The sequence below is a fragment of the Mastigoproctus giganteus genome, chromosome 3, assembly GCF_048544385.1.
Source record: "Mastigoproctus giganteus isolate SK-2022 chromosome 3, ASM4854438v1, whole genome shotgun sequence".
NCBI lineage: Eukaryota > Metazoa > Arthropoda > Arachnida > Uropygi > Thelyphonidae > Mastigoproctus > Mastigoproctus giganteus.
Genome location: NC_143577.1, coordinates 189,912,966 through 189,937,402, shown reverse-complemented (window position 1 = coordinate 189,937,402; position 24,437 = coordinate 189,912,966). Strand labels below are relative to the sequence as shown.

Here is a 24,437-nt window from a genome sequence, read left to right as displayed (position 1 = left end):
GTCTGATTGAAACGAAACAGACTTATCTTGGACATGAACGTTGGACTATACACAGTTAACCATTACTGATGGATTTCTGTGTTCCTTTGGCATGCATATAACTGCGTATCCTTCTGCTTTTCAACTAGAGCACCTATTTTTTTGTGTTATTTTCAAAGGAAATGTCACGAATTTGAATGCCTTAATACCTTTCGAATACATGCACCGAATTACTTGCGTTTCAGGAGGCTTTGTTTGCAATGTCACTGCAAGAACTCCTTCAAGGTCCGCTGAGGTATTTCTTGGTAGTTTCACTTCAAAATTCTGTAAAATTGCTGTGAAGAACAGAAATATTGAAACCGATGCCATTGCCTCCCCAAGACAAGACATTTTACCTAAATCAAAAATAAAAAATCATAAGTAGCTTTATCTTTTTATGTAAACTTCTTTTGATTTTGCATGCACTTGCAATAAAAAAAGAGAAAAAACATCTAATGAAATCCCCATAAATAGAAATGTTGAATTAAAGATGAGAGTCCTTTTCGACATAAGTTACAAAAACAATAAGAAGAAGAAGTGAAATTTTAAATGCTAAAGATTAGTCGTTGTTTTGACACTTACCAATCGAGAAAGGAATAGGATATTCGGGTTTCTTCACTGATTTTCCATCAGACGATAAGAATCTTTCTGGAAGGAACATATCTGGGTCTTCCCAGTACCTGGGGGTCATGGTGTACAGACTACAAATTCGTGATTACTATTGTTCCTTTGGGAATGTCATAACCTGATATAGTAGTATCCTTGGTGGTGCTGAAATACCAAATAGAAGACCATTTTTTACTTCTAAATTGCCTGATCCTGGTTTTAACCAAATTATATCTGAAAGAGGATAAATATGCGTGCACTACCACATCTAAAAAGTGTAAAGCGTAAATTGCGAATAAGTGTAATTTCTTTTAAATACACGAAGAGCTGATCCTTGAATTTTCTTTTCGTTTGTATCTTTTACTCTCGAATATTTCTTTACTGAAGTAGCAATAACTCTGCACGCTGTCGCAACGCTAAGTACGAGGAATGTTTTCGACAACTGAACTTGAAGGATAACACTAAAAGCCATGAAAATTATTTGAAACAGTCAGTTTCTTTATCAAAAAATCCACTTATTAGAAAATTGAACTAAACTGTTGCACTTTATGTAGCATATAACAGAAAATATTAAACACTAATATTAAATATGACCTTCTTTACTGTTTGTCACATCAAGCACTTGTTTCGAAATTCCAAGGTCAGCAATGAAAACCTGCAGAGAACTCGCTTTCAATAAACAGTTAAATATTCAAAAATATTTTGAGGTTGCTTTCGACTTGAAGACACTTCCATTGGTTACAGTAGATGGATGACAAAGTCTAACCAACAAAACGTCACGGTGGTTTGAAGTTTTATTTGAGTTCTGAATCTTGTAACTGGAACGTGGCGATAGATTAATACATTAGAACCTCAACATTTTGTATTAGTAACAAGTGTGTTTGAATATTCAGTCGATAATATAATTGTGATATTCACATATTGTTTAACATTTAACAAAAAAAAAAATACTTATATTTGGTAACTGAGAATTCGATGCCAATCGATGTTGCTAATTGTTTAAAATAATTCAACGTGGTTGGATTCTAATGTATTGTAAGTATCAAAAATTCAGTGCATTTCCGTGTTCTGTCTTTTCCCATTCATATGCTTATCTAAAATTGCCTACTAGTAAAGATATATAAAATATCAAATTCCTTCGCATACCACAATGGATCTTTTGACAAACGCTTGCACAAAAATTGTATAATTACATAAAATCAATTATAAACTGAAAATTTTATCCAACCAAAGATCATAAGACAACTCGCCCATGTATCAGTGTACTGTATAACGCAATGTTAAAGCATATTGCAAGAGCGAACACAATTGTGTTAGCTCCTTTAAACATTCTTTGTTTTCTTAGAAATGTCTCGAGCTGGTTTCAGATAGGTGAAATAGTTTGCTAAGAAATATTCGTTCGTCATTAAGATTATTGTTTTTAGAAAATTTTAAAAATACCTGAAATACAACATTTCCTCTTATGGGTGTTTCCCTTGGCTTAACACGATTGATAGAGCTGTGTATTCCAAACACCGAGTGGAAAAGACTTGAATTCGAATCCCGTCAATGACCTCACCAATTTTTATGCGTCATTTGCACAACGTGGTTCAGTCAGTTGGTCTTTGCGAAGTATTCGATTAGCACTTCTTCAGTGATAGTTGTCTTTGTGACCGAAGATTCATGTGACCCAAATGATCTTTTGTGACGGCGATATTGCAAAGGCAGCTGTCACTGAGGAAGTGGTAAGAAAATACAGCGAAATGTTTGACACCATTATGTACATATTTCCAATTTGGAAATAAACAGAATAATACCCACGTAGGTTTTCAGTGTTTAGTCATCTTCAAAAAATATGAATATGTTTGCAAGGAAACGTAACTCACGCTCTATGCAAATGAAGTGGGACTATTATCCTCCACCGGGATAGTTCTAATAATGTTGCCTGTGTGTAAGGAAGACGGAGTCTGTCATCCCACGATGGCATCCTTTCTTTCCCTACGACTTCACCTATTTCATTCTGAACTCGAAATTGAATCTGTGGATAAGCAGCCATTGTTAAAAGACTCCACATGATGGAAGTGGTTGTCGTCTCAGTTCCGGCACCAAACAGTCCAGCGACATTCCCAACTAAGAGAGTTTCTGAAAAATAAATGAATATATTTTTAATAATTGTCTCGTGTCATACGTTCCCACATAATATGTCGCTGTGTTGAATATCCAAAAACTTTAATAATCAAAAACTTTAATTATAAGCTAGAAACTAAAGACCTAAAGTCAATGAAGCATTTATTAAATATAAACATTAACCTGTGAAAGAATTTTGCGGATGATCTTTCCTCTTCTCCATATCAACCAGAAATCCATCTACATAACTCCGAATATTATGCGAGTCTAAATACTTTTTGTTGGGTTCGATCTGCTGTCTAAAAAAAAAAAGAAATAATCAACTATATTTTTTATTAAATACAAGATAACAAAATAATTGATAAATAGGTGCTTATTTTAAGAAAAAATAGACTTCAACATTCCATGAGTATTATATTGAATGAGACTCAAAAATAAATTATTAAAAAATGCTTGACTTGTTTTTCCTTAATGTTTCATTTTCACGAGATAATGAAGCACTGAAGAAAATAAATAGGAGAAATAGGAGGTGCAATCAAGGAGTTATGGAGTACGCTCTGTCTTGAAATGTCAGCTCTTAGCGAACTTCGACTTGTTACAACATGTTAGGTGATTCATTCAGACATAATAATGCATGGAATATCGTTTAATCATGGCATCTTAAGGTGAGTTATTTTACTCAGCAGCGAATTATCATGAAATCTGGTTGGAAAAATTTCAGCAGAAATCCATCCCCGAATTGTTGAAAAGCGCTCTCGGAGAAGTTCAACAGGTTGTTCGAAGGCATTTCATCATCGCTTGTCCTTCAAAGATAATCCCCAATCTGGCTCCACTCAGACCTGTATGCAGTACTGAAGATGTGGCATACCCATTGCCTTATACAATGGAATAATCACCTCCTTATTCCTGCTGGCAAAATTCGTGTGAATTATTCTCAAAAGCCCGTGAGTTGTCCTGGAAGCCTGTCTTCACTGCTCAGAGAACGTCATATTTGACTGCACAATTATTCTAAGGAATTTTTCATTTTTCACTGCCCTGATTTTACTACCTTGAATTTCAGTGCATTAAGTTGAGATTGCTGCTAACCATATACACCACGTTTGCATTTGTCAATATTAAACCTCAATTGCTATTTCTCAACCCAACTGCCTAATTTTTATAGATCTTGTTGAAGTAGCATACTGTCATTAACCACCCTGCCAACTTTCGTATCATCTGCAAACGTAGACATTAAGCCAGATATACCTCCATCGATGTCATTAATAAATACAGAAAACAACAGTGGACCCAGCAATGGACCGTGGTAGAATCCACCGATAATATTAGACCATAAAGAACAGTGTCCGCTATATAAGAAAATCCGCATTTCGAGATCTTGATGTTTAAAAAGACCTTCCTCGATCTTTGATTTGGGCTAATTGTTATTCCTATGGGACTTCACTAGAAAGCATTTTTCTGTTTTTTATCATACATATTGTATACAGTAAATAAGAGTGTATTTCGCGACTTTTGTATCTATTTCGCAATAGACGTATATCACATTACGTCCTTCAAACCTACTACAAAAAATAAACGTCAGATAAAAGTAATGAGCACTTACCTGATAAAGTTATTGAAGTCGATACATAGCTTCATTGGGCTATCATCTTCAAATCTCCTTCCGAAAACCAAACTGGTAATGTTATTGGCTGTGCTGGAGAGGATGATATCATTCAGCAGGGTTGGATTAGTATTAGTATTAGTATTAGTAACGGCCGCATGGTGCAAGAAAGCCTATGGCTTATGCTGCACCAGCCAAAAAAAAAAACAATGATAAAAACAAAAAAAAAATAAATAAATAATAATAATTAATAAAAAAATAAATAAATAAATAAAATAAAATAAAAATAAAAAGGAAATTAAACCTATCATCCTATGCGCTTCCCTTACCCGAAAATACTATCCAGAGGGCCTTTGAATTTCACCAAACTGTCGGCCTCTACCACCCATGAAGGCAACTTATTCCAGTAATTTATAACTCGCTGGCTAAAATAAAACTTCCTGCAGTCCAATCTAAACATTTCCCCCCGTAACTTGAATTTATGTCCCCTAGTTCTAGCATCATTTATAATCTTGAAAATTTTGTCCTCATTCATTTTACTGATGCCTCTCAGAGCCTTAAACACCTCAATCAAATCTCCTCTAAGGTGTCTAGTTTCCAAACTCTGCAACCCACATATTCGAAGTCTTTCTTCATAAGGACGCCCTTTTGCTGATCTCACCAGGCGAGTTACCCTTCTTTGCACCCTTTCAAGAAGCTCGATGTCTTTCTTTAGGTGCGGTCTCCATACTTGAACACAGTATCCCAAGTTGGTCTAACATAAGCCTTATATAATGGGATTATCACGTCCCTATCTCTACTTGCAAAAGTTCGATAGATCATCGATAGGACACCATGGGCCTTCCTTGCAACCTGTTTACAATGCTCAGAAAATTTCATGTCTGACCGTATCGTAACACCCAAGTCCCTTTCCTCCAGTACTGGGTTTAGTTGAACTCCACCAAGTGAATAAGTTTTTTTGGGATTACTGTTTCCCAGGTGTAATACCTTACACTTTGTTGGATTAAAGCACAGCTGCCATTTTTCTGACCATTCTTGAAGTCTATCTAGGTCTCTCTGAAGAAGCTCAGCTCGACAGTGATCATTAACTACTCTACCAATTTTAACGTCATCTGCAAATTTAGACATCACGCCCTCTATCCCTTCATCAATGTCGTTTATGAAAATTAAAAACAACAGTGGTCCTAATACTGATCCTTGGGGAACCCCACTTCTAACATCAACCCAATCTGAGGAATAGCCATTTATCACAACCCTCTGCCTCCTGCCCTGAAGCCATCCTTCTATCCATCTAAGGATTTTCCTAGTGATTCCAACCCTGTTCCAGCTTATAAAGCAACCGCTCATGTGGGACTGAGTCAAAAGCTTTGCTGAAATCTAAATAAACAATGTCGAGATTATTCCCTAAATCCATCTCGTGAGTGACCCTTTCGAAATAGCGAACCAGATTTGTTAAACATGATTTTCCCTTTACAAAACCATGCTGAGTATCCTTGAGAATTTCAATTCGATCCAAATGATCCTGAATTCCACCCTTGATCATTGCCTCCATGATTTTCCCTACTACTGAAGTCAGACTGACAGGTCGATAATTTCCAACTTCACTTTTAGAACCACCCTTATGTATGGGAGATACATTTGCACTTTTCCAATCCAAGGGAATCTCCCCAGAGTCTAGTGATGCTCGCATAATTAGCCTCAATGGTTCAATGCACTCGCTTGCCGCCTCTCTTAAGATTATAGGGTATATTCCATCAACTCCAGGAGCCTTACTAGTCTGTAGGCTCGAAAGTTTTTTCATTAAATAATCTTGCGAAATTTCAATATCATTAATTACATATTTTTTAACTTCGCTCCCACAATTTCCACATTATAAGACTCCACTCCATTATAAGGATCTCCATTATAAGACTCCACTTTTTTAACAACGGAATATATTTCTTCCTGAAAAACAGAATTAGATTATTGGTTAGTTTCTTATTACTGCTAAACTTCTTAAAGGATGTAGTTACAGAATTTACGATATAATGAGAAGGTGACGTGCAGATACAGTGCGTTCTCTTTGGATATTTTGAATATGAAGGCACGTTTTCCATGTAGATGAGAGTAAAAGAGGTGAATGAAGGCTTTGAGGTCGCTGCAATGTTCTATAATATTAGATTTAAACTTCGTATGAACTGTTGAAGATCACATGGTAAGTGATCATTCGGTTATGGAAGGGCTATTACACTTTCCTTCAGTGGCGTGTAAATGAAATTAATCAATTACGGTGTTCAGCAAAGGTCGGACCTTGTATGCGTATCTTGACATCAGTTCTTGTCTCCTATTAGAAATTTCACACGTACTAAAGTGTGAAAGCTATGCATTAAAGAAGTCGGAAGGCACCCAAACTGATAATATGGCACTATGCACAATATGGTCAGTTTAATACAATCGATTAAATATACACGAAACTGTGCATATTTCTGTATATGTGGTTTCTGTAATTGGGTGTATCTACTGGCCCATCATGCGAATGACTGCAGAGTTTGGTAGTATATCTTAAACATATTGATTTTGGGTACAGGTTGTGTTTTGTGGTCACAGGCAATGGTATAGCAGTTTATATAACAGGAGGCGAAATTAAGTAAGGAAATAGGATAAAAACAGACATTCCCGACCTTTTATACCCAATAGCCCATGATGTTGAAAAAAAAATTAGTTGGAGAAAAATGAATATTATGGGAGTGAAGAATATAAAGTTAGTGCTCAGGTTATCTCAATTTGCAAGAGTTGTTCAGTCGGCTTGCATGTCCATTGCACTCGAAGGTCATGTAGTATAACACTTTGCTGTACAGGGTCAATTTCCATTGATTCATGGTTCACGTTTTGTGCGTTAATCACCATGCCAATCGATTATGTTCATTTGTTTTTGTTATCAAAGGTATGTGGTCTGCAGCGCTTCTGTGAAAATTCATGCCATGCAGCTCTAGGTGTGATAGAAACACAAGTGTGTCTGTGGCTGATCGCATCTTCAAACGCAGATTCTCTAGGATCTGATCTTAAACAGTAATCGCAAGTCGCATCGGTTCCTTTCAATCAGTATTTTAATCCTACCTGTCCATTTTTTTTATCTCAGTACTGCTTCGCCTTCCATTTCTTCCACATTGTCAATTGGCGGCTTAGTATTATTTTATTTGCAAGAGTAGCATGCCCAAATATTTTCCTTCCATCGCACCCAACTATCTTTCCATTCTGAAACTCTGTTAGCTCTTTCCGTGTGCTCATTCTCTGGCCAATTAAATGAATTCCGAGCTGGCAGTTAATACCTTAATCGGTCAAAATATTTCAGTATTTCTTAGTAAGACACAATTTACTGATAGAAAGGTGTCCGGTGATATTTGGTAGAAACCGTACATAGGAATTTCACATAATACCCTCCCTCTTCTGGGAGCTCTCCATTCAACCTCATTCTACCATTCCTTGTGTATATTAAACCAAAACGTTGTAATCAGGTTTGAGATGCAAAAGGTTTTGCATAGTGAGAATTTAAAGTAGTAGGCTATATTCGTATACAATTCCTGTGTTGCTGTTGTTTTGCGTATTCTGCAACATGTAAAAGATTAATCTTCGAAGACTTAATACTTAATTCAAAGCATTAAGACTTCAAACAACACAGTTGTCTGATGTTCTTAACTCACGAGCATTATGACTCTGAATTATTTTTTGGGAAAAAATAGTTGTTGGCTGGGTATAATACACTAATAATTCATTTACTTACTGACGTTTTCTGAAGCAAATGGAGTGAGTTCGGATATGGTCGGTCAAGGAGCTTAATGTATGCTTCCTTTGTGCTCTCATAGTTCTCCAGAATTACGACAAAACGAGTCCCGACGTACATGCTGAAAAATATATAATTTCGTGAAACAACTGCCAAATAAAACAGTTATTGTAAACATTTCGTGATTCCAAACATTTTGTTAGTTCCGAATATTGAAATATTTATTTCGAAAAATTTTACAAAGTAAAATGTTAAGATTCTCGTGATTTTCATTTACTTTTGAGTACATCAAAATGGGGTGAGTTTCTGTTATGGCCATCGTGAATACGAAGGATGGTGGAAATCTACAATATCCTTGTTAATTCAATGAACTGGGAAGCCAGAAGAAACTACCTACTTTGACAAACATTTCAATTTCTTTATGCGTTAATTTTTAAAAATATTGTACACAAGGAGGAAGGTCTTGGAGAACAGATGTTGAATTAAAGAACAAAAAAAAAACGTTTTTAAAAATGAAAAGCCAGCAGCAATACAAAGCTGAAATTGCTCCATATGGACACCGACTCATTGAGTCACGTATTAATGATGGTTTGATTTTGCAGGTTATCTGGTATTCTAGTGAGTAAATGAACAATAATGGAAAATCGCTCCATAACTTCACTGTGCTAGTACAGTTGTAAAATATAAGAAAGCTGCAGCTATGTACATTAAATTCACCAGGAAATAGGACTTCACTTAGATATTACGGGAAAATTCGAGATTCGACAGGAAATCAAAACTTTTAGATTTCTCAATTGATATATGAAGTTGCTACATTCATTTATCACCACACCTGGGTTTTATAGAAACCAACATATTATATAAATATCCTGTAGATGTGATTCCGTGGGAACGTAGCTTAAAGTTAATCTTTTAATTAGGAAAATAGGGCTTCAAGGTTAAAAGTGACAGCATTCTCTTGAAACCTGTTTCCAAGGTCTACCATAGCGCACTCATTTTACCTTATAAATGTAACACAACACGTTATGTATTATATATACTGCATATAAGTGAATATCTTAAAAAATATTATTAAAATTGTACAGTGTTCACTAGATAAGTCTTCTCTGCTTGCCTAAACACTATTCCATATTTCTGGGCAAGTCGCATCAAACCCAAATGTACATTTCTGTGAGTGAACGGTCGGTACCTAACGATTGGCAACCCCCCACGAACCAGGAGGAAGCTTAAACTTAAAATTCAGCCTTGAGAACACCATCCACATAAACAACACACTTAGAAACACAACTATTGTAGAAGTAACAGTGTATTCTTTTGCAAGATGTAAATTATGTGATTCCGTGTTGTCTCTACTAGCATGCAATGCGTAAATAATTCAACTGTTTTTCAAGCCCGAGAGTTCCTCTGGTGTGCTTCCCTCTGGTGGTTAAATAGATTAAACGTACAGTACTTATAACCATTTTGTAAACGATTACTTTGATGAAGTAATTATCTTTTAAACTCTATCCCTTTTGTTTCCTCTCCATATTCTAATATTGCTGAATTTTCTAGTAGTTATCCTGCAGTAAGAACTGTGACTTATTTATAAAGGAAAAGTATCTGCATTTTAAAATGTGTGAAGCAAATAAACAATAGAAAATATATTCCTGATAGAACAAGAAAATAATTTTGGAGAATGTTGAAAAACTATAAATGCAAATGGAAAACGAATAACATCATAAATTCTTCATCTTAAAGATCGCTATTTCGAATTGATTTCCTATCACACTATCAGCAATTTTACTATTCATTTATCGAACTAAAAATATGAATAGTACTTGTGCTTAATCAGTTGGACCCAAGGCTGGGTATCATTAATAATAGTTATCTATTAATTTACATTTTCTTTTTCCCTTTAACCTCACGTATTACATCAAAATGGTAAATGTAGCCTAATTTATTATTTGTATTTAATATTAATATTTTTATCACTTTATTATTGACTTTAAAACGTTTTTACCGGGGTTATTTGAGAAAAAGAGTTACGTTTCCTAGAAATCGTCACGAAACCAGTTGCGCATGCGTTGTATTTGTTGCGTGCTGTGACACAGCATGTATAACCCATGCGTACAAGAAAACTGAATTTTTAGCAAAAACAAGTGCAGTGACGCAACAAGCACAATTGAGCATGACGCCCTACGTCATACCGTTATATTAGCATAATGATTAATACGCGAGTGACTGTGCCAAAATCTACAGCCCAGCATTCGAAGGAATATCGTGAAAGAAAGAAAGAGAAGGAAGTTGGACAGAAATGTGAATTCAGATGAAATTTAACAAGAGTGTTTCGTTATGCATGGGAGTTTTCAAATTACACCCAAAACAAAAACGCGAGCTGAAATAATGACGGAATATCGTGAACTGAAGGAAAGGAAATTAGAAATTCAAACTATTCCGAATAATAATGAAATTCAACCACAGAGTTCTACTATGCCTGATACTTATCAGGAATCTAAAACTCCAGCAGAACGAATGAAGGAATATCCATTTGTATTTAGTTGTAATGTCTGTGATCGTTTATGGTTTCAATTAGATTTCAAACTGCAGGACTTCCATACGTTCTACCGTTATTGAAAACATGATTACTACAAATATTGTTGTCGATGGATTGGTAAACGGTGTAATCGGTACTTTATCATATTTCGAATTTGAGGACGAGTAAACGGTTAAACGAGTATGGATGAAATTTCCTGAGTCAAAAATAGGACAACCGTCAATCTCGCTATAAACATTATGTTTAAGATGAACATTTACCTAGTCAATCCGTACCTATTATAAAACGATCAACTACGATTCCATTCAAGAACAATAGGAAATTAACATGTAGACGTACACAATTTCATTTAGGATGTGCTTGTGCTTTGACTATACATAAATCTCAAGGAGGGACCTTCGACAAAGTTGTATATAATTATGAGAAAGATCGTCAACAGCAACTCGTATACGTGACGTTATCTCGAGTGACCTCATTGCAAGGTTTATATATTACAAACACCCACGACGATTTCACATTTCACCACGGCAAAGCTACTAGTAATATAGAACTTCGTGCTGAACTAGATCGCTTGAAAAATAATAAGCTACCGGATGAACTGCAAGATTTTATACAAAGTGGTATATCTATATCGTCAATGAACCTACAAAGTTTACAGGGCCCATGTTCGAGCTATCGAAACGGACACAATCTTACAGGAATCCAAAATATTGATATTAAATGAAACGTGGTTGGATAATGATGCACATACGTATATTACTTAAACCACTCTAATGTATGACTCAATTTAAAAAATCGTATATTCGTAGTGGTGGTGTTGCGATATATCAACCTGAAGAAACTATCATCAGTATACCACATATCTTTGCACAACATAATAGCAGCAATGCGACAGCGGTATCTGATTAAATTGGAGACATTTGTGGATCTTTGTGCAAATTCAATAGTGCATCTATTTTCATCGTTGCCATATACATCACTCCAGGGATGTCGTTAGATTTAATTCAAAAATTCATAAAGAACAATTTAATGTCGTATTCCATTGAAGGTGCAAAGTTATTGGAAGAGCCACTGGATCGTATACCTATAGTTCTTGTTGGCGATTTCAATCTAGAATTGAATTCTGAGGCTGGAAAGAAGTTTTGTAAATTTATGAACGATGTCTTCAATTTAGAAATTAAGTCAAATACTTTGGTAAATTCTACACGTAATGGAACGACAATCAATGGAGTATTCACTCGGGAACTAAAATCATTTGAGTGTCAAAATTATATATGTTATTTCAGTTACCATAGACCAGTAATTTTAGTGTTATTATAATATATTTTATACGAATTATTCATACAATGAAAAATTCCATTCATTGTATTTCATTGTACTGAAATTATGTTTTCAATTAAAATAATGCAGCAATACCTTTTTTATTTATTTTACTCTACCAGTTTCATAATGAGTTCCTGCAGTAAACAAGTTTTTAACGGTTGCCGCTGTGACATTATCAGTGATACTATCAGTCTTAGAGTAGAGAGGCAGCAACTCATTTGGTACCTGGTACATTTTTTGGTACCTGGTACAAATGTAACGCAGTCATCTTCTCCTTCAAACTTTCTATCCCTAAGTGCATTCTAATGTCAAGATTTCTAACTTTGTATTTTCTAGTTTTAGCTAGCATGGTCCTTAACACTTTCATTTCCATTGTTGGGATTCTGCTGATATACTTTTATTTATCCTCCACGTCTCAGCAGCATAGGTCAAAATAGGGGCAAAAGATATGCCATATTTATCAGCTTTTTATACTACATTGGAAACTCCCTAACCATAACATGCTGTTAACGTTACAGAAGAAATTCTGACTAGCTGCTGTTCTCCTTGTTATTTCCATATCTAGGCTGTCATCCTTTGTTAATACACTCCCTAGGTACTTAAACTTGTCCACCACTTCCAACATTTCAATCCCTAATTTTATCCCTTTTTCACTTAATTCTCACACTCTATCCATCAACAGCTGTTTTCATCATCCACCGCCATTTCATCGTCCATGACAAAAATAAAAAAAAAAAAAATAATGGTGATAGTACACTATCCTGTCGAATTCCAGCGGACAATGGAAACCAATCTGAGTCCCCAAATTTTGTCCTCAAACAAATTTCACACCTTGAATGCATATTGTTTATTATCACAACCTCCTCCCTGTCTATTACCATTTTCTCCAGACTTTCCCACACATTTTCTTTGCACACTATCACATATGCCTTATCAAGGTCTGAAAATACCAGAAAGAGAATCTCAGCAAATTCCCAATGCCTTTCTAGCAATTCCCTTACAGAAAATATCAGGTCAATCGTTGACCTTCCTCTTCTAAATCCATACTGTTCTTCCTTCATTCTCCCCTGTACTTTATTCCTTAAACTTGTCTCGAGTATTCGCTCAAATATTTTGGCATAGTGACGTAATCAAGTGATTCCCTTTATTGTTACATTCTCTTCTGGACCCTTTCTTAAAAATTGGTATGCTGATTCTCTTTGACCAATCATCTGGTATTCTTTTCTCTTTCCAAAATTGACTGATACATTATACAGCCATTTTAATCCAATACTGCCTGCAGACTTAATAACTTTAATTGGTAACTCATCAACTCTAGGTGATTTTCCATTCTTCACCTTTTTTGATTGTTTCTTTTACTTCACCAAGACCAACCTTTGGGCTCTCTTTTCCCACTGCGAATTTTTCTCTTCTTACACCATCTTCCTTTCCATTGGCATTAGCATTAAACAGGATTGTAAAATAGTCCTGCCACTGTTTCCTGATTTCTTTCTCATCTGTGCCTAATTTTCCATCTGTATCAACTAGAAAACCCTGGTTCTTCATTGATCCTTTTCTTATTCCTCAACTTCCCATATATCATCTTTCTATTTTCATTAATATCCTCCTCTAATGTTTGCGTAGACAGACTCTATCCAACTTTTGTCCTTTTGCTCTTTGACAATTCTCTTTGCTTCTTTTTTCTTCTCATTATATGCCTTTCTGTTCTCTTCCATTTTTTTTTCATAAATTTCCTGAAAGCATTATTCTTCAGTTTCACTGCCCTTTTAACTCTGTTATTCCACCAGTGTGTCTCTCTTTCATTTCTGAATCTTCCAGTTCTCCCACACACCTGTACAGCAGTTTGTACTATCACTTTCTTAATTTTTTTCCCATTCCTCGTTGACATCTTCTGTGATTGTACTTGATACTCTCTACTTGATCTTCTCTCCAAACTCCTCTATTATCTCTTGGTTCCGCAATTTCCAGATCTGATTTCAAACAGTACAGTTGTCTAAAGTTCTTAACTCACAAGCGATATGACTGAAATACTTTTTTTGGAAAAAGTAGTTGTTGGGCTGGGTATAATACACTAATAATTCATTTACTTACTGACGCTTTCCTCAAGCAAATGGAGTGAGTTTGGATATGGTCGGTCAAGGTGCTCTGGCTTAGTTTTTGCTTCCTTTTGTGTTCTCATAGTCTTCCAGAATTACAACAAAACGAGTCCCGACATACATGTTGAAAAATATATACGCAAAATATATATTTCGCGAAACAACTGCCAAATAAAACAGTCATCGTAAAATTTCGTTAGTTCCGAACATTTTGTTAGTTCTGACTGTTGAAATATTTATTTCGAAAAATTTTACTAAGTAAAATGTTAAGATTCTCATGATTTTAATTTACTTTTTTTTTATGTGAAACCCAAACACGAGAGGTATTAGAACCTATAGTACTTAGTATCGTGTTTGGGTTGGAAGTTGAGAAGACGAAAGAAGATGTTTGTTGACATTGGACTTGAACTTCTGTACATTGTAATTTTCAGGAAATACGTACGAGTGAAGGTTGTTCGAGAAAACGGCAACTGAATGAATAAATGAGGAAGATGAAAAGTTGGTTCTGTGGGTTTGAAGTTGGACAGTAAATGGATGTTGGCTAGTGGCGGCACGTGTTCGGACTGTTTTGAAAGAGAGAGCAGGAATTATAGAAGCCAATTCAGAAGAACAGTGCCCATGGAAGTATCTGTAGAAGTGGCATGCAGCAGAAACAGTACGTCCATGAGAAAGCGAGTGGAGAGACTCTGTTAGAGATGAATCATTAATTAACCTAACTGCCCTCTTCTGAATGGAATCAAGAAGCCTGAGAGGGGTTTTAGGGGCACCACTCCAGATGTGGGAACAATATTCCATGGCAGGGCGGATTTGCGATTTATACAGAGTGAGCAGCTGTTTGGAAGAAAAGTAACGGCGAGAGCGAAAGAGAAAACCAAGTTTTTTAGATGCAGAGGAAGCAATATTTGTAATGTGCTTGTGCCAAGGGAAATTAGAAGTCAGGGTAATCCCTAAAAGAGATATATCAATTTGTCTAGAATTTGGAGTGTCACCAAAGATAAGCATAGGAGCAGAATAATCCTTTTTGCTAGATATAAGACAAGACTGAGTTTTAGAAGGGTTGAAATCAACTAAGTTGTCTTTGCCCCACTGGAGAATTACCTGAACATCGGCATTTAAGGAATTGGTAGCAGATTTTCGAGAAGTTGAAGCTGATTGAGCAGGACAAGGTTTCTCAAAATGGAAAGTTGAATGCAATGTGCTATCATCGGCAAAACTATGGATAGGATTTCCAGTCAATGGAAGAAGGTCATTAATATACAAGAGGATAAGAGTGGGGGAAAGAACTGAACCTTGGGGGACACCGGAATTAGTGGAGAAGTTAGAAAGAGAGCCATCTACCATCACCCTCAGTGAGCGATCAGAGAGAAAACTGGATAACCAATTAAAAAAAAACAGTTGGCAAACCATAAGATGGAAGCTTCTTTAGAAGAACTTTATGCCAAACACGATCAAAAGCCTTTGAGATGTCAAGAGCAACTACTTGTGTTTCACCGAACCTTTCCATTGAATTAGTCCATAAATGGGTAACATAAGCCAGAATATCACCAGTGGATCGACACTGACGGAATCTATACTGGCGATCGTTGATCAGATAGAGAGTTTCAAGGTAGTTTAAGAGTTGGCGGTTAATTGATTTCTCCATTACTTTAGAAAGAGTAGAAGTAATTGCAATGGGACGATAATTGGATGGGAGGGATTTGTCACCCTCTTTAGGAACTGGCTGGATATGATCAATTTTCCAAGCAGAAAGAAAAACACCTTTGGAATAAAAAAGTGAAAAAAGCCGGAAAAGAATAGGAGTAAGTTCAGGAGCACAGGTTTTGAGAACAAGTGGAGAAATACCATCAGGGACTGGAGCTTTCTTAGCATCAAGATTCATCAACACCCTTCTGATATCCTTTTGACGGAAGATCACAGGAGGCATTGAATGGAGCGTGTTGGGAATGGTGGGAGGTGTTTTACCAAGATCATTAATACATGAGCTGGAAGAAAAATTGGATGCTAGCAGGTCAGCTTTATCCTTGGCTGAAGTGACAACAGAACCATCTAATTTGGACAGAGGTGGAAGCAGAGATGGGCAAAAGTTGCGGCCAATAGCTTTAGCAAGAGACCAGAATGCTCGGCTACCATTAGGGCAAGAAGCAAGTTTTCGCTCTTAGCCTGTTCAAACTCTAGTTTGGACTGATTAATAACCGTTTTACAATTGTTGCGAGCTTTGGTGTAGGCAGAAACTGAAACTGAAGAATTAGAAACAAGCCAATTACGATATGCAACATTCTTCTCTTGAACAGCCTTAGCACATTTATTGGAAAACCAAGGTTTAGATAAAGGACGAGATTTTAAAGTGGAGTGTGGGATAAAGGATTCCATTCCTGCAAGGGTATATAAGGTATAAGGTATAAGGTATGTTCGTGTCAGACGGCGCCTGGGATTTCTCCCATCTCCGCGTATGTTCGCTGTATCGAGGACAGTACACTGTCAAGCTAGAGACTTGAAAGTGTGTGGGTCATGTCTGTGCAGTGTGATCTGTTGTGCCCATTGTTTGTCCGGCTTATTGGCCGCCTGGCCCCTGGTGGGGCCCGACGTTGCCCATACCTTGCCACGTGGAGGCTAGCCGGGTGTCCAGCATCATGATGAGTTGGTCCGGCAGCTCCTGCCACCTAGTTTCCTGGGATTTCAGTGGCTAGGACCTAAAAAATAAATAAATTAATAAAAAAAAATAATAATAATAATAAAATAAAAAAATTAAAAAAAAATAATAATGATAAAAGCAAAAAATAAAATAAAATAAAAATAAAAATAAAAAATAATAATGATAAAAGTAAAAAAAAAAAAAAAAAAAAATATATATATATATATATTGGCGTTTGACGTTAATTCTTAAGGAGATTGCTGTTAGCAAATCGCTGGTTGGGGTTGAACGCTAGAAAGATGTGTTAAAAGGCCTTAATAGGTCGGGCAGAATTTTTTTGGGAATAGCCATGAGATAAAGGTTCCATTGGAGAAGAGACAATCACCAAGTTGTGATCTGAAGTGCCTAAAGGACCTCTCACTTCGACCGTGTACTTAGAAGGGTTGTTTCTGATAAAAAGATCAAGCGTATTGGCTGTTTGATTAGAATTGTCCGGTATTCTTGTAGTTAAATGAACAATCTGTGCTAGATCATTAGTAATTGCAAAAGCCTCAGCATCTCGACCTGCTGGGTCGGTGTGACTAGAAAACGGAAGCCAGCTGGAGTTGTGAACATTAAAATCACCAAGGAAAATTACCTCACTGTTTGTAAATTACTACATATGAATTACAGTGTTCACTGGAGAAAGTCAAGTTGCAAAGAGAGGAAGTCAAAGAGCTCCGAGTGATTATTGGAGTTGGGAGAATGGTAGAGACAACAGATGAATTTGACACAATGAGGTAGAGAGATTTTAAGCCAGAGGAGATCAAAGAGAGGAGATTCCAAATTGCCAAGACTCTGACAGGGAAAATCAGAACGGACATATGCACAAGAACCACCTTTGAGGCGAAAGGAATCATACAGCGAATAATCTGGGCATCTGAGATGAGCAGTAGTTGAATCAACCGATAACTGAGATTTTGTCAGAAAACGTGCATGGGGTTTGGCAGACTGCAAGTGGAAATGGACATCGTTGAGATTAGAATTGAGACCACGTATTTTTGTGAACTGAATTAGGAAGTGCTTGGGAGGTTAAATCTTTTCGCAGATAAGCTTGCTCTATTAGTTTGACAATTCATGGTGTATTCAATAGTAAGAAAATGTGAGTGGGACATGCTGTATGAAGTAATGAAATTTTTGGATATGGCGTACACATGGTAAAAATATACCCAGATCCTTGACATAACGTGGCCTCGACAATGCTCTCCGCATTCACACTACTCGGACTCCCTCCAGCCACTATCTGGCAGAGTAGAGGTAGGAAGATTATACACTAGCTGATCCTGAAGCCTCCTAGAGAGTTACCAATAGTTTCGGTCCAGTGTACTTACTTGCGGCCGGCCTGTGAACACCGTTTTAGAGCTGTACCCTGGAAATGTAACGAATATTGGATCTCGCCACGGCGTTCATCATAACCTCAAAAGTCATCAATAATACTGCATGCTGGAAGAGATAGGGAAGGGTTGACCGGAACTTAGCTCTAGAGACTAAACATGGGTTCCACCACTTCAAGCCTCCAATAAGCAAAGTGGTGGTATTTAACCGGTTGATGAGAGTCATCTACCACCTAGTCTGCCTGGTAACATAGAGGGGCGGCGTTCCTCCGTGTGGTGTGGGCGCCACACCTCGACCCCTGCTTACTTTGGTTCACACCTGGGTGGTCAGCCACCATGTACTTGTGCATGGAGTTTATACCCAGGATTACTAACAGTCCCACCATCGTGAAGGTGCAAGCAGAGGATTTGGCTGTCACAGATCGTCCGGACTTCGCCGAAATTGGGTGCACTTGACTTGAGTGTCACCCGAATATCAGTTCCATCAGCGTTTTAGACTCCCAGGTAGCAAGTACAGCTTGACTGGCATATCTTAGAGAATGTCTGTGACAACCTCAAGGACTCAAGGACTTTTGACTACATCAAAATGTGGTGAGTTTCTGTTATGGCCATCATGAATACGAAGAATGGTGGAAATCTACAATATCCTTGTTAATTCAATGAACTGAGAAGCCAGAAGAAACTACCTACTTTGACAAACATTTCAATTTCTTTATACGTTAATTTTTAAAAGTATTGTGTATAAGGAGGAAGGTCTTTGAGGACAGATGTTGAATTAAAGAACAAAAATAAATTTAAAAAATGAAAAGTCAGCATCAGTACAAAGTTGAAATTACTCCATATGAACACCGACTCATTGAGTCACGAGTTCATAGTGGTTTGGTAAAAAAGATTATGGTTTTGCAGCTTATCTGGTATTGTAGTGGAAAATCTATCCAGAACTTTGCCATTTTAGTACAATTGTAAAAAATAAGACAGTTGCGGCTATTAAGATTAAAGTCACCATGGAATAACTTCACTGAGATCTTACTGGAAATTTCGAGAATCAAAGTCAGAAAATCAAAACTTTTTGATTTCCTATTGGGAAACAAAATTAGGGAAGTCATCATGTGTAGCATATTATAATACGTAAAATAACCTATTAAACCTAGATTGAAAACTAAATGCTCTAAAATTTGATGACATTCACATCTATGAAAGGTCAATAATCGTAACCATCGATTGACAAAGATGATTTTGGTGTCTTTGCATCACACGCGGATTTATATCTAAAGTTGCTACATTGATTTATCACCACACTTGACTTTTACAGAAGCGCAACGTATTAGATAAATATCCTGTAGATGTAATTCCGTGGGAACGTAGCATAAAGTTAATCTTTTCAGAAAATTGGGCTTCAAGGTTAAAAGTGACGGCATTCTCTTGAAACCTGTTTCCAAGGTCTACCATAGCGCACTCATTTCACCTTCCAAATGTAACACAATACGTTATGTAATATATATACTGTACATAAATGAATATCTTAAGAAATAATATTAAAATTGTTCACTAGATGAGTCTTCTCTGCTTACCTAAACACTTTTCCATATTTCTGGGCAAGTCGCATCAAATCCAAATGTGCATTTCTATGAGTGAACGGTTGGTACCCAACGATTGGCAACCCCCACGGGCCAGGAGGAAGCTTAAACTTAAAATTCAGCCTTGAGAACAGCATCCACACAAACAACCCAGTTAGAAACACAACTATTGTAGAAGTAACAGTGTATTCTTTTCCAAGAAGTAAATTATTTGATTCCGTGTTGTCTCTACTAGCATGCAATGCAGAAATAATTACATTGTTTTTCAAGCCGGAGAGTTCCTCTGCTGTGCTTCCCTCTGGTGGTTAAATAGATTAAACGTACAGTACTTATAACCATTTATCTTTTAAACTCTATCCCTTTTGTTTCCTCTCCGTATTCTAATATTGCTGAATTTTCTAGTAGTTATCCTGCAGTAAGAACTGTGACTTATTTATAAAGGAAAAGTATTTGCATTTTAAAATGTGTGAAACAAATAAACAAATAGAAAGTATATTATTGATAGAACAAGAAAATAATTTTGGAGAATGTTGAAAAACTGTAAATGCAACTGGAAACGAATAACATCATTTCGAATTGATTTATTATCAGACTGTCAGCAATTTTAGTATTCATTTATCGAACTAAAAATATGTATGGTACTTGGGTTTAATCAGTTAGACCGAAAGCTGGGAATCATAATTAATGATAGTTATCTATTAATTTATATTTCTTTTTCCTGCTAACCTCACGTATTACATCAATATGGAAAATTTAGCCGAATTTATTATTTGTATTTAATATTATTTTTTTTATCACTATATTATTGACGTTAAAAACGTTTTTACCGGCGCTATTTGGAAAAAAGCGTTATGTTACCTAGAAATCGTCACGAAACCCGATGCGCGTGCGTGTGCTTGTCGCGAGCAGTGATGCAACAAGTACAACCCATGCGCCCAGGAAAACTGAATTTTACGCAACAAGTACAACTGAGTAGTGGCACTGTACGTTTTACCGTTAAATTCAACCGGTGATTTCAATCTAGAATTAAATTCTGAGGCTGGAAAGAAGTTTTGTAAATTTATGAACGATGTTTTCCATTTAGACATCGTTCTTCATCAAACCCTGGTTCTTCATTGTTCCTTTTCTTATTCCTTAACATCCCATATATCATCTTTTTGTTTTCATTAATATCCTCCTCTAATATTTGTGTAGACTCCATCCAACTTTTGTCCTTTTCCTCTTTTACAATTCTCTTTGCTTCTTTAATTGTTACATTTATCTCCTTGATTACAATTATACCACTCCATTTTTTGGATTTGTCTTCTGCACCTCTCCAATATAATGTGAAATAGCTCTACACGTTGCAAAAATTTCGCAATTGGTAGCATAGTTTTTATTGCCTGATATTTTGCCGAAAAATTTGGACAGTTCATTGTCATCTCTATGAAATACTACTGAAAAGACAGGATATCAAAAATGCACTAAAAGCTCACCTTTCACTATAAAAACCCGGTCAAACTTTCATTATTATTTTCTTGCAAATGCTTCTACTCTACAGTACCTCTTCAGTATCCAGCAAATATTAGACCTTATGTTAACATTTCAACTCCCCTGTTAACTCATATCCATGTGTTTAATGTTCTGTTTAAACCTCTCACCCTGTTCTTCACTTACGTTTCCAAATGTGGAAATGTAAAAAAAAATGTACCTTGACAATCATGTTGCGGCCCAACTTCTTGAAGTTCGCCAACATAATTTGAACTGTACTCTGTTAGTCTGGATCTTTATTGGTCTCTAAAAATTCTCAACCACAGACCTGAAATTAATGCATACTAGAATTTCTCTTTTAAATTTCGTTCCCTCATTAGTATGCGAATTTAAAGTTTTCTCCTGCTGTTCTAATGAAGTGTAGTGCGTGTTTTGTCGTAAGCAACTAAGCCGGTACGCATCAAATCCTTATGTCGTAAGAATGTAAGCCAGTACGCGTCGAATCCTTTGTCATTTCTTGTACCTGAGGAATCTTATAAATATTCTTTGATTTTACCATTTCAGACCGATTCTGAATACATTTGCTGAAACACGAAAAGGGGTGTATCTTCTTCCCCGCAAGGTACGTTCAACACGACCATTCAGAGTAGCATGGCGTCGGATACGTCTTTCTGACTGTAACATAATTCTAAATCCTTAAATTATTACTCACCTTAAAAAACAAAAAAAAAAAAAAAAAAACGCAAATAAACTCGAAGTTGATAACGATAAAATGATAAGTTCTGAAGGTTTTAAATGTTCAGAACTCATCATTTTATCGTTAAAAGCGTCCACCTTGCCTGAGTAACATGGGGACATATAGTGAGCGAGCAGTGCAGTGGAATCCTAACGATTAGTTCTTTCTTTTAAGGTAGGCAGCGCTAATAGTGATTATTATAATTTTTTACGGAACAAAGGACACGATTGTGCGAACGTGGAAATTTTTAATCAGAAAAAAAAAGCCTTATAAACTTAGACAACTATTTGTTTAACAGTTAACGTATACATTAACTTGGTTTTTGTGGCTCCAACTATGAAGTCAATGTTAAACCATTCTCGTTTGTAATACAAAACTGGCCAGTTCCGTAAAATAACACTCAGAATTTTTAAATTTTAACAACTTTTTGCACATCTAGGAAGAAATTGCTTCAATTTGAGACCACTTCCAGCCCGATCGGTTAAGCCTATCGTTCATATTGACTGACGAAAGAAAGCTTGTGTATTAAATACTGTATATAGATCCTTCTCTCATACACTTCTTTCCCTCCTTTCAACTTAGTCTCACTCAAACCCAAAATGTCCAATATCCTTTCCTTCATCATATCAATTAACTCCTCCATTTTTCCTGTTAAAAAAAGTATATTCAGTGATCCAATTCGCAGTCCAGTATCCAAGCTATATTATTTCAGTCCGGCTTTGACTCTTCTGGTTTTTTGTAGCACTCTGTTATCCGCTATCGTTTTTATCAACTGTCGGCTTGCTGGGCCTGTTCCAGCTCATCCAGAGCCCTGTTAGCCAGTACAAAAATGCACTATTACTACCTGACACGTGTCCATTTGGCTAGGATATAACTATATGTACCCCAGGGACTCACATCTTATGAGTATGGGCTTGGCACACCCAGGGTCCTGAGCTGAATATCATCATTTTTCTCTTTCTTAGTGATTCCTTTCTACTTCTGACTCTTGCTCTCTTTCTCAGGGTAACTCGGGAATTCAGGCTTCCTTGTACCATATGGCTAATAATAATAATGCAATACAATACACTTTTATTTATCAAGAGAATTCGTTTACAATAAATGAACTTGTTAATAAAAGTAAATTTCTTGACAACAAGTTGTAATTCTTCCTTTACAACAGTTTTGTACAAATTTGTTATCTTACAGAAAAGACGATGAAGTCATTACACATAGTGTATTCCACACTGTAAACAGAGGTAGTAGTTTATCTGCATATCAACTCTAATCTACTGTGTCATTGAGTATCAAAAATTTTATTATTAGGAATTTTAATTTGGAGATGGGGTAACTTCTCCAGAGCATGAAATCAACACTAGCCAACAAGTTGTTTATTATATTCATTGTGTGCCTATCTCCAAATCTATTTAGTATCCTAATGTGAGCAAAGTAATTGCTTTTGGGTTCCTTAAATTTTGTGAGACATTTCTTTGCAGATTCGACTCTTCAAAAATAGTGTTAAGATTGTTCAAGAATCAATTTAACTTTAGTTTTTGAATTGGATAAAGTATTTTATATTTGAACAAAAACACTGCCTTCTCTTATTCAGATCATTCCAAGAGTTTGTTCCCGTTAAAAGTTTCAGAATCCTATTCATTAAGTTGTTTATTGCCCTTATTTCAGTTATATTTGCTCGTGCCCATACATTTACTAAATAACTGAGTTGGGAGTCCACTAATGCATAATTTAAATTTATTGTTATTGTAGTAAAAAAGTACACATAAAACCTCATTTTCTTGTACAAATTTGTTACATGCATTGCCCATCTTAGACTGAGTCCATCCATAACCCAAGGTAACAGTGATTTGAAACTTCTTCCACAGTTAGACATTTGCAATTCTGGAAGTTCTGTTCATGTTCTTGCAATTTAATAGAGGGATGAATGTCCAAGGTTTGATGAGGAAGTCTAATTACGAAACATTTTGTTTTTTCAAAGCTGAGTGCTAATTTATTATCATGCAACCAATTTTGTAAATGTATTACATCCTGCTGTAAATCTTTTGCCATTTTTGTCAGGTTCTTTCCAATTGTATATAAGATTATATCATATGCATAGATTTTTAAAAAGGAGTTCTTTATTACTTCGAATAGATAATTTTTATAGACGTTGAACATGATTGGCCCTGCATGAGTGCCCTGAGGTACTCCTCTCTTTATATTGTATGATTTTCCCTTTGTATTCTCTACTTCAACTGTGATTTTCTCTTTTGGTTAAATAAGATGTTAAGAGTTGATTGACGGTTCCCCTTATTTCATATTTCAGTAATTTCTCTTTCAAGATTGAGATATCAATTAAGTCATATGCTTTGGTCAAATCTATAAATAAGATCATTATGAAGTTATTGTTGTTTAAATGTAAGTTAAAAGAGTCTACTAAGTTCTCTAATAATGTCTGCGTGCTCTTGCCCTTCTGATATGAGAATAGTGAGTTGCTTAACAGTCCATATTGATGTAAATATTTGCTTATATGGGAAAATATATAATTTTCTATTATTTTATTTATAACCGACTGAATTGTAATTGGTCTATAATTACAAAAGTCATCAGGTGGTCCCTTTTTATATATAG

At 36.0% G+C, this 24,437-nt stretch overlaps 1 protein-coding gene across 2 annotated transcripts in view; it reads right to left on the bottom strand.

Moving 5' to 3' along the window:
• Window positions 1-513: 513 nt before the first annotated feature.
• Window positions 514-24,437, bottom strand: part of LOC150088501 (cytochrome P450 2J2-like) — a 35,284-nt gene continuing 11,360 nt past the window's right edge. Inside the window, exons 1-5 of one of the 2 annotated variants that reach the window (XM_090369544.1) lie at window positions 19,619-19,673; window positions 8,091-8,211; window positions 2,914-3,029; window positions 2,490-2,745; window positions 514-789 (exon numbers count right to left, since the gene is read on the bottom strand). In XM_090369544.1, the coding sequence (XP_090225670.1) occupies window positions 720-789; window positions 2,490-2,745; window positions 2,914-3,029; window positions 8,091-8,170 (522 nt within the window). In that variant the 5' untranslated portion in view covers window positions 8,171-8,211; window positions 19,619-19,673 and the 3' untranslated portion in view covers window positions 514-719. Of the gene's footprint in view, window positions 790-2,489; window positions 2,746-2,913; window positions 3,030-8,090; window positions 8,212-19,618; window positions 19,674-24,437 lie in introns of those variants that run through there. The other variant, XM_090369543.1, reaches the window with a different exon arrangement.